The following is a 12,385-nucleotide window of genomic DNA, read 5'->3' as shown; positions in this document are numbered from 1 at the left end:
GGTTGTGAGTAAATGTGAGTTTGAAAAACACCTGCTGCACAGTGCACACACTCGCCGACGTGCATACACTACCTACACCATGTGCACAAACGCACAATATACAATAATAATAATAATAATAATAATACGCGATCAACGACGGGCAACCATCATGATATGTACCCGTCCAATAAAATGAATTCCAAATTACACGCGCACGACGAGATGCATTTCGGCAGTAATTCGATTTATTTTTTGTCCACCATGACGCCGAGCACTGCCGTTTGTGGCTCTCAGACACTGGACAGTTTTTTTATACTTATCCGCCGGACGGGTTCTCGGTCAAGCAACCGCAAACTAAAAGGCGAAAGGTGGAAAGAAAACAAAGTCCTATTGATTTATAACTTTTACCACATCGACACACTAACATAATTATTATTAAAATATAATAAGTGTGTATGTGTAGTAAAAGGGGGTTGACCAACATGTGCGTTGTGCTTGTTGTATAATTAACTATAAATCAAAATTGCAAGTATGAAATTTCATTACATTATAACCATGCTTTGCACCCGAATTATTTGGACCCCGTTAAACCCCTATATACACCCTTAAGAAATCAAAACAGTTTAAACCCATTTAACCCGAATGAGTTTTTTTCATAACGAATTAATAGAAACCAGACTAAAAAAAAAATGTTCACTCGATCAAAATACTTGAAAATGTATTACAAAGTTTCTCATAAGTAGCTAATATTAAAACCAAAAAGCACAGTCTTTTCACAAACAGAAAGTATGATCAAAATCAGATATTTAAACAAAAAATTACTATTTTAATTATTCTGTTGAAATTCAAAAATAAGTTTATACTTTTATAATAATTGAATATTAATAATATAATAAATGAATTGGTTTCTTTTTTAATAAAACTTTTCCCCCATTAAAAATATCCATATACGACTGCAGTACGTCACTGCTTCTGATAATTACTTACTTTAAATAATAGACACTAACAATAATTTACGTAGAACGGTGACTTTACCAAGTATCCAATTATACGCATTTATAGATAAATACTTAACCTAATTAGCATCTAAATAATTAGCTCATGGACAATTTGATAACAAATTAGTCTACAAGGTTTTAAGGGTGTAAAATAATTACTACTAGTGTAAATTCAATAATTTATCTTTTAAAGTAAATATATATATATATATATATATATATATATTAAAAAAATACTTAGTTAGCTTATTTAATCTATCAACGACAATTCAATCCATTAAAACTGTTCAACCTTCGCTTACAAATTAAAAAAATATATATTATTCAACGGAGTTACCTGTTGTACCGAATAGATAGCTTTTTGCATGATATAGTACTATAAATCACCGATAATAATCGGCCGTGGATAATTTGAAATTTGTTCCCTTGTTTTGATACCAAAAAAATATAAATATTCGTACTTTTTTGCGTGTGATGACGATTGTAGGAACGTTTGAGTAGTTGATGACGATTGTAGGAACGTCTGAGTAGTCGTGGACGTTTATCTGTACTGAACACAAAAATAATCTTGGTTTACACTAAAACGATAATAATAATACGGACAACAAGTGTGTGTATGTGTGTAATGTATATAGATTGCGACTGTGCGATAGTACAGGTCTGCTCTTGAAGACAGTCACATACGAGGGGTAACACAAAGAAATGACCAGATGGAGATATTCCATTGGGATCAGCATGTGTGTGTCAAGAAAGGTATAATAGAGAGCACATGTTTGAGATTTTGAAAAAGTGAGTGGGGGTGAGTGTGTGAAGCTAGAAGGATCGTCGACGGGATAGAATTATAGGTGTATACAGAACATTTTTAGTCTTTATAATAAAATACGCTGCACCAAAAGAACGAATAGGCCCCTTTGACATTATAATAATGTACCATAGTATTACTAAAATTGTATAAAATGTGAGATAATTAATAATTTTTTTATAAGTTCTTACAATATGATTTATCTATACGTAATTGCAAAGCTAAATTTATTTTCTCTTCTAAAACAGATTTACTGACTGATTCATTTGAATTTTTAGCTTGTTGAAACCATTATTACCTAACAAAGATTTTTTTACGTAGGTTAGGTATCTTTCTACGGAATCAATTTAATGATAAATTAGTAAATTCAAGTATATTTTTTAAAAATTAAATATTTACTAGGTACCTACCTATATTTGGGATCCAATTCACTTGTTCCAATAATTACAGACATTTAGGTATTTAATAAAAAAAAATACTGATACATTTCAAGAAGAAGATTTTGATTTTAAAAATGACAGCTAGTTAATATTAAAGGCTGATGACCATGGTCCGCAATAACCATTACCTATAGCTGATGAACATTTATTATTAAAACTTTAAGAAAATGGTTTGTCGCTAAAAAAATGTTATACATTTTTCGTGAATGGTGGATCATATGAGATCATAAACATTTAATAATGTTCATATTATTTTATTTAATAAAGCAAAAGAATGCCTTATTCGCATAAGTTCCAGTAGGTAGGTTACACGGTATACACATATTATTATGTCGTAATCAAAGACAATAATAAAATTGTTCTTACATTAAAATGTGGTTTAGTAAATTGTGTATTTGTGTGTTAAGATTTCGAATGAAATGATTCACATCTGTTCATTGTTCGTTTCGATGATATTGGAAATAGTCTTAAACGTGCCCATATAGTTTGATACTTTTACAAAAACTTGTTCTGTGCTTTTACCTGGTGTCCTGATCTAGAGCCAAATTGAGTATTTGATAGTAATTACAAAAGTAAATATTATAACTGTATGACGTATGTACAAATATTCGGAATTTGTTGCCGGCGGAATCGTCGTAAGTACAAAAAAAATTTAACACAATCGTTAAATTTCTTACAGGCAAAAAGACTGTTTCGACAGATTTGATATGCCTACTAACATAATATTAATCATAAATATTTTTATTATCATCGTAGACATTTCACATTAGTAAATATTAATAAAGACAAAGCAAAGTACCCATCTACCCTTTGAACTAATTTTTGTACCATAGTACCAACACTACCAACCGAATATAATAATACCAATAGGATATGATATTTTCATATATTTTCAAATTAATCAATTTGTTTTATTTAAATTAATTATTCATAATTTAACCTTTCTTTTAAAATATATCGACTATTTTATTTGGTCCTTTCAGAGCCTAGAGCACATACAAAATCTGTAAATATACAATAACTTGTTTGAAAATCCTCAATCACTGGTGTTATCGAGGAGGTTTGAGAATTGTAACCCTTCCCCGACTCCTCTTTAAATTGATTTTGTTTAATACATGGGTTCACTAAAACGGCTCGATTACAATATCAATTCTTTGTTGTGTACACACCAGTTTATGTATAGTATAATAGTATATAGTATATTGTAGGTACATTACCTTATCGATAAATCCTATCCACGCTAGTTTCTCCAACTATATTATTGCATTTAGTAGAAACAAATATACATTTCCATTATTTCTATATCATAACAATTTTAATGATATCTATATTCAAATTTATAGCAGAATAATTTTTTTTTCAATTGTTGTTGTATAAATAATTTTAGTACAATAAAAATTCTTACAACCTATATAAAATATACAATAGTAAAATCAATGTATTTTATTTTTATTTATAAACAATGATATATACCTATATAATACATGTTTTATAAAATTAAAATCAAAAACTATTCAATATTATAATATATATATATATATATATATATATATATATAACATAAATATAGGCATACAAATTAACTGTATAAGTATATAAACTATATTATAATATATAAGTGTAATAATTATGATGTTTATTTTTATATTTTATTTTAAAAACTGCACCTTAGCACAGAGATGTTAATGATGTACGATATGAATATTGTATATAAATATAAAACAAAATATTTATACTGAGTTGTATAAAATACTAAATTATTCATATTGAAAACCAGATCAATTCATGTTTGACATATAAACAAAATGTATACCATACCTACTGGCTATACAAATATTGAATATAATTAATTTTACATTAAAATTAAACATTTCAAATCAGCTTGTTTGTTTATTCAAATTTTAAAAGTTAAAATCAATTTTGTTAAAATAAGATTGTAACTAAAAAATGTATAAGCTATAAAATATTCAATTATTACATTTTAATAGAGATAATATTTAAGTATTATTCTATTTTAAACATTAAAAAAAAAATATATATATATATAAAATAATTGGTAGAATACATGGGTTTTTTTTATTAAATTTAAATTAAAACCAAACATAATAAGTAATTTTGAAATGTATGTGTTCTTCAGTGTTTTAAAACATAGTATTTATTCTTCTTGAATACCAATAATCTGTGAATAAAAAATAAAATGTTTTATTATAATACAATATGCAACATAATAAACATTATTAAGCACAAAACCTTATATTATTATAATGTAACAAAACTATTTTTATTTAAAATAAAACTATACACTGCCCATATTAATCAGTTTAAAAATAACTAGATTGATTAGGTTTAAATTATTTAGATCAATTAAAATTGTTTATTTAAAATAAAACTAATAAAAGTATACCTAATATAAATAATATATAATTTTTATATTTTTTTTTACTTAATAGCCATTAGTATTAAACTATGATAACTCAACAATTATAAAATAAATAATATTTATTATATTCAAATTTTTAAATATTATTTTTAAAAAAAATTAAAGTAGTAATTTTCAAAAATGTAGAATATTCTACATACCAGTATACAATTAATAATAATAAAAAAATTAAATAAGTTGAGTGACAAACTAATGGATAACATTTTGAAACCTAAGACTTGTATTAAAAAAATATAAATATTTACATTCACTGGTGTTTCTGAGGGGGCTACTTTCATTGTTTTTTTCCTACTGTGTGCATATTAAATTCTAATTTGTACAAAGGCTGCAGTAAAAGTCTAAAATGTTGTATACCCATGGCATCAACATACCAAACTTATGAGGAATCCAAGAAAAGGCTTAAGTAATATCAAAAGAACCGAATGAATTCGCTAATAAAGTAAAAAATAGGGATGAGCATGCTTGAGGAATTACCTATATATATATAGGTAGGCCAGGTTCTAAGCCTAAGTATATAAAAAGCTCATAATGCTATCAGATTAAAATTATATTAAATGGTAATTTATAATTTTTATAGAACAAAAACATTAAATTTTAAAACGTAAAAAAATGTAGTTAGCCAAAAATATATTAAAACATCAAACAAGGAAATAATGGGACTTCTAGATCTTGATCCAGGTTAGAATATTACATGAAACTAAATAATGTATATTATTATAATATACCTAACAATTTACTTTTATTAATAATTAATTAAATTTATTAAATTTCATAAAATAAATAGTGCTCCCGAGATAAATTATTATTGCTGTATATTGATATTTTAAGCATTTTTCCAATTTTACACAAGACTAAACTAACTATGAGTTAAGAGGATACTGCATGCATATATATTATCTCCATTTTAAAAACAAACAACATAGCAAATTTTTGTACAAAAGAGTCCTTGATCCTTGTGTTAATTATTTAAATTTTAAATAAATTGGCCTATTATCTAATTTTAAAGTAAAAATATTATAGAGATAACATATGACAACTATGATATCCTTATAAAATTATAAACAAAATATAAAGTATTTGAAGAAATATAAAGTTTTTATTATTTCATACATTTTGTAATTTTTGGACAATACATTTTCAAAACATATTTCATTTATAAATATAGAGATTATTTTGTACATTAGAAACATATTGAGATACAATTTAAGTTAAAATTGAATGGTAAATTGGAAACGTATTAATGCGGTTATTATTACTTAAACTAATTCATTGAGTTCTTTATATTTTTTACAACAAAATGTTGACCATTTCATTAAATATTAGTTAAATACATTAGTTATATGAAAGTTTATAAAGTTATAGCAAAAATTTCATACAAATTCATGAAATCAATAAATTAAATTTACAAAATATTATCAATACAAAATAAGTATGAAATAACTTTTAAGAACATTATAAGTCTCACATGTAAATATATAAAGATATTTCTGCTCATTAGTACTTATTATGTATTAAATATATATTACAAATTTAACTCATTGCTATATAAAAAAAATTGGTTATATTTACCTTCTTCATATGTATGTATAAGTAGATGGTGGTATGATAAAAGATTTATGCAACATAATTGTAAGTATTTCGGTCTTCTGGTGTGCGTGCTAAGTACTCTCTTTCGATTAAGCATTCAATGCGTTTCTTAATAAGAACAGGCGAAGGCATAAACCTAGATCTTAATTGTTCTGTTACCTCCATGATAAGTGTATTATGAGTTAATTTTTTACGAGCCTTCATAATGCGTACAAGTGCTGCTTCTATTTCATGTTTTCGATCTTCTTCTACTTTGTCTTTAGTCTTCTTACGCTCTGGCTCGTTTTCTCCTTTGGTAGTAATTGACTGGATTTTAACACGGTACAATTTTGAAGTATATGACTCGTTAACAGAAAACTCATGATGTGGTTCAATTTCTTTTGTTTTGGGGCTCTTCAACAACACCCTTTGCGATGGCTTTCCCATTGCTAAAGATTGTAATGCCCTAGTTAAGTCTTTTTCATTGATGTCAGTTTCATTCATTATCATTTCCATTGTCATCTTTTCATAACTATTAAACAACATCAATATTGCCATTTGATAAGTTGATACTTGAAAAATATGCTTACGCACAGATGAATTAGAATTGTTCATGCTAGTACCAGAAGTAGAAGATGTTGATACAACAGTACTACCACTTCCATTTGAACTTATTACAGATGTTGCACTATTCTCTCTACGGTTGTCATTAAAAATAGCAGTTAAATCTGCAGAACCTAATTGTGGCTGAAGTCGAAGTTGCCTACCATTATGTTTGCTAAGATAAAAAGTTCTAAATTCTTCATACGCCAAACGTGCTATGCTTGGAACATTGCACTTTGGAGTAGTTGTTGGTAATGGCCAAAATCCAGTAGTTAGCACACGAACTGATAAATCAATATTGTTGCAATTAGATGATGGCGAATTAGATAGATACAGTTTAAATGATTCCATAATGGTGTTTGACAAAGACATGTCTTTAAACATACCTTCTAGTTTGGAAGTAAATTGGCATCCACATTCAGTTTTTAATTTTGAGATCATATTTTTCTCATTATCATCACTTACAGATTTATTCAACAACAATCTTTTAGCTAAATGTTGTTTGTAATAAGTTTCAAAAACGTCTTTATCCTGTAGAAATCGGAACAATACCATGGCTTTATCAAGCACAGGTTCTAGATCATTTTCATCAATACCGCGCACTCCTTTTTTTAATTTATCATCAATAAATAATGACATATATTCAGGAGACTTTGAATTAAGATTAAGGAAATGTTCAAAATCTGAAGATATTGTTTGTTTGAACATTTTATCACTTCCAAATGAATTATACAAAAAATAATCCAATTTGTCTTTGAGATCTAATAAGCTTTGTACATATGTGACGGGATTTAAATCAGTCTCGTCTTCTTTGACTAATGATCGGCCTTCTTCCCTTAAATACTTACTCAAGCAATCAGACATGGTTTTTAAACCATCAGACAAATTGCTCAGTAACTTATACATACAGGCCAGATCTTTTGTTCTCTGATTCTTCAACATAAAAACAAATCCAGAGTTTTCCATTTCAACAATAGTTTTCATATGCTTTTTAATAAGCTCTTCTTCAACTACTTGAATAACACGACTTTCAGTAGAAACATCGAGATAGTTTTTAGCTCGTTCAGCTTCTTCATTTATCCGAGATTCAGCTTTTTTAATATAAATAGAAGCACTATTTTCAGCCAAAAGCATTTGACTTTCAACATTATAAAATTCACTAGACTGAGCAAGAAACGGACATTCAAAATCTTCTTGATAAACTAACCTATTTTGTATACCTAATATCATAAGCATTTGACAGGCGTTCTTCAATGCAATACGGTCTATCACTTCACCGTTCCTTTCTTTCATCACCATGCTCAACAGTGTCTCGCGTAAGTGATCTCGTATACGGTCATGTCGTACAATTATGTCACGAAAGAGCACAAGTCCAAGATTATAAACACTGTCAACTTCGTTGTTCTTCACATACACCTTATCCATGTACATAAGAATGTCTCTAATCATAACCATAGATGTTTGGTGATCCCTCCAACACTCATCCAATGTTTGCAGAAAGTTGTTGTTTAAAGCAACAAGAACGTCCTCTCGCACCTTGGTTTCTAAATGCGCAGAAACTGTCTCCCTCATACCATTGTACAAGCGTTCACCATGCTTTAACAGTATCATAGTGTATGCGTTTCGATATAACTCTTCAAAGCTCAGGCACGAGTTATTTTTCTTATGTATTTCCTGTATGGCGTTTTTCAGCATCGCCCAGGTGGTGTCAACAAACTTCTCGTCAGTACGAGATGGGAATGCCTTGACACGCATGTTACCCCTCTTCTTTGGCACCGTACTGTTCATGATACTAGTGCGTCTCCTTCCCAGCGGGTCACTACTCATAATTGGCACAAAATCACCATCAGAGCACGATGGTCGTCTATCAAATGAAAGTGGTTGAATGTATAAAAAAACATGTCACATCAGTCTAGACACAAATAAATGATCTAGCAATACTTGATGATGGTCCTTGGAGATTTGTTGTGTACGACTAAGGGATGGGAGGGGGGTTAAAAGATTGGAGACTGAAAAAAAAAATACCCGTATATATAAGACTTCGTTCCTCCTCTTTCAGGCGATGTACTGGTGAATATCAACTATTATTTCCCGACTACAATCGCCGTAGTCAAATCGCGCAGATCGTTTAGCCGTAACCGCAGTGGACTTTTCAAGTACGGAATCTGAATGATACCGTAAGTCCAACGAAAAACTAAAACTGATGCGGCAACATAGAGCAGCACGATCAATTTCAGACACTAGGACACTTTCACATAAAATAAAACAATAATAAGTCGAAAAAAAAATCTCAAATTATCAACGCATTTAAATCATTTTATTTGACGATGTTTCAAAACATAAGAACACACTACTATCAGTATTATATTAAACACTATAAAAAATAGTGTTAGAGCATTGTATATAGCATTGTGTAGTCTACTCTACAGTCACAGTGGTAGCGAAAATAAAAAAATGTACAAATGTATAATACACAATATTAATGTCTTTTCAGACACAAATTTTTCGCTGTTCGTTAGGTTATGTTGGTTATCACAGGTCTGCCGTGGTTTTTATTCCATGAAAATTGTGGCTAAATTCGAAAATCCTCATCGTACTCGGTTACTGAGAGAAAAATATGAAAACACAAGTGTCTTACAGCGATCTGCACGTCATCTGCAACAGTCAGCTATGTTTTATGATGTCACTTAACTAAAATATCTACATATAGACCATTCATGTGGATTTAAGGAGTCCGTATTGGGGGGATACAGCTCCCACAATCCACAAATAATATTTAAGTTTTTCAAAAATTTTTTATATAATAATTATTTGAAATACTAGAACGATTTATTATTCATAAATTAATCAAGTCCGTCTATATATATTTATAGCCCGTCTCGATTCAAATATAAAAACATATTTTAAACTAATGTAACATTAATTACACTTAGAAAGTTAACATTATTTGTTTTTTTTCTTGATGTAAAATTATATTATATTCAAACATAATTAACTGTAATTTATATTTTTATTATTTTAAGTGTAGATATTAATTATTATTGTTTATTACAATAATAATATTTAAAATTAGTAGATACCGCAATACGGTACGTATCACCGTGATTGCAAATGCTTAGGTATACAATTGAGTTTTCCTTTGCTTATTTCAGCAAAATCTTAAAAAGATCAGAAAGTGGACAATACTCTGCTGTATATTAGATTTTGATTAAGTCAATAAAATGTATGTATAAAATTTTAATTCAATAATACATTGCTGCATATAATCAAATATCGTAGCGGAGACGATCTGACAGGCTATTTCGATAAGTATATTTCATGATATGTCTTTTGGTAATTGTAGCTATTAAAATAATTGATTTTACTAATAGTATTACAGAAGGTAATTTAATTTTCACAAAACATTATACTAATAATAATTATCATTGTTATAAATTTTATAACAATATACTTTATTATAAAACAGTGTGACTAAATTTATAGTACCTATATAGGTACATAAAAGTTTCAAGTACCAACGAAAAATAAACAATGTTATTCATAATCAACAAATGTAATTTAGTCAATATTTTTTTACAATAAATATCTATTAAAATTTACTTATTTTTTAGATTTTATAGTTTCACCATAAGCTACTTAAAAGAGGAACATCATACCTATAAACTTTTCTACTTTAGCAATAAAAATAGAAAATTTAATCAGCGCCGGATTAACAAGGACCTACCGTTTGAGGACTTCACCGTTTTAACTTTTAATGTTTGATTAACAAATCTTCAAAATCATAATAAATTAATTTGAAAATAAAAAATACATAATTAGTCTCTTATCTCGAAAATTAAAGTCCTAAAACTACCAACATACCTTTACAAAACTCTTGTTACCTATTTATTACAAATCACAATTCCTAATTCAGAATAGGATCCATCTTTTTAAAAATACAGCAAATATAAATAGGAGTTCCTCAAGAATCAATCTCAGGCCCAACATTATTTAATATATACATATATATGTTACGGGTAATGTTAACATTCGGATAATGTCGACATTATCCGGCTAATGTCGACATTAGCCATCCATGTTGGCTAATGTGTAATTTTTCGTTTATAAACTTGAAATATCAACATTATCCGGATAATGTTAACCTTAGCCAGTCAATTTTGGATAATGTTAAAAGTTATGTACTATTTAATTTATTTAAGTTTCATCACTGCTTGGTATATTAATTTAACGTGACCACTGACCCCAGCTTATCTTATCTTAACTTATAACTGAGTTAGTCAGTTATCTTACCGATAAAATAAACAATATATATGAACTTAATATTTATCTTAATCCCTATTTTTATACCTATGAGACGTCGCGCTTCGATCTGTTGTTAGTCTGTTTCAGTTTTCACGCGTGACAGTTTCCAGTACAGTGTTAAGTGTAATAATAAATAATAACACATTCATTCTATTCTTAAATACTATTTAAAAAAAAATCTTAAAATATAAAATAAAATTTAATATTGTATTATTAGTAGATTAGGTTATTAAAAATGAAAAATAAGCTCATTTAAATTATACTCGTATTATGTATTTTATGGTAATTAGTAATTATTGTATCTTTTTTTTTTTGCATATGGTTAATTGTATCTAAAATATATTTAATATTGCTAATAATTTAAAATGATTTCCTATCATGCATGATGCAATTTTATAGTTGTTAAGACATTATCCATAAGTCCTTGGCTAATGTCATATTAACCGGTTAATGTTAACATTAGCCGACATTTAATAATATTCATGGCGGGTAATGTTAACATATGGCTAATGTCGACATTAGCCGGATAATGTCGACATTATCCGAATGTTAACATTACCCGTGACATATATAATGACATACCAACGTCCAACACCACACAACTACAGTACTGCCAATTGACAGGCAATGTTTGCAGATGACACAGCAATAATCACACAAAATAAAAATTTTGAATCTTCAATAAAATATCTACAAGACTCCCCCTCCATAAATTATTACATTGGTTCTTGAAATGAAAACTTAAACTAAATCCTTCCAAATGCGAAACAATTTTTTTTTATTAATGTTAGTATATTCATATTATAAATCAATATTAATTCCAATAAAAAGTATTTTTTTATATAACATCTACATAGCTAGTATTATGTATTTATGTATTATAGAATACATAAATCTCTATCCGTACAAACATAAACTTGGTTGCACCTAAATTAGTTAAAATATTTAAGACAATTTATTAAGAGCGTGGAAACTATAAATCACTAAATTCAAACTATTTTAAGTTTTTGTTAGATCTGACAAGAGAAAAACTACAAGAAAAAGTATTTAACATAACATAATAATCATTACAATTTACTTGTAATTATGATAAATTGAGTAAATACAAGTAATTTTTTTTTTAACGCAACACTTATATTATGACTGTTCAATTTTTATAACACTGATTACATTATTCATTAATCAATTTAATGTTTTGTTATGATTAAATAACTAATAATTTTTTACTAGATAGAAAGTAATACACAAGGAA

General features: G+C 27.8%; 2 protein-coding genes across 2 annotated transcripts in view; both read right to left on the bottom strand.

The window, feature by feature from the left end:
* The window catches only part of LOC112594634 (sodium-dependent nutrient amino acid transporter 1-like), a 42,952-nt gene extending 41,561 nt beyond the window's left edge, over window positions 1-1,391 (bottom strand). Inside the window, exon 1 of the mRNA XM_025339528.1 lies at window positions 1,318-1,391. Within this exon, the coding sequence (XP_025195313.1) occupies window positions 1,318-1,347 (30 nt within the window). The 5' untranslated portion in view covers window positions 1,348-1,391. The remainder of the gene's footprint in view (window positions 1-1,317) is intronic.
* Window positions 1,392-4,281: 2,890 nt separating this feature from the next.
* On the bottom strand, window positions 4,282-9,290 carry LOC112594644 (cullin-3-B-like). Its single transcript, XM_025339548.1, has 2 exons — window positions 6,232-9,290; window positions 4,282-4,401 (listed from the first exon to the last, which is right to left on the bottom strand). The coding sequence occupies exon 1, from the start codon at window positions 8,656-8,658 to the stop codon at window positions 6,277-6,279; it is 2,382 nt and encodes a 793-aa protein (XP_025195333.1). The 5' UTR covers window positions 8,659-9,290; the 3' UTR covers window positions 4,282-4,401; window positions 6,232-6,276.
* Window positions 9,291-12,385: the final 3,095 nt, after the last annotated feature.

The sequence above is a fragment of the Melanaphis sacchari genome, unplaced genomic scaffold (genome assembly GCF_002803265.2).
Source record: "Melanaphis sacchari strain LSU unplaced genomic scaffold, SCAv2.0 Contig23_pilon_pilon, whole genome shotgun sequence".
Lineage (NCBI taxonomy): Eukaryota > Metazoa > Arthropoda > Insecta > Hemiptera > Aphididae > Melanaphis > Melanaphis sacchari.
This window is presented reverse-complemented; position numbering and strand designations above follow the sequence as displayed.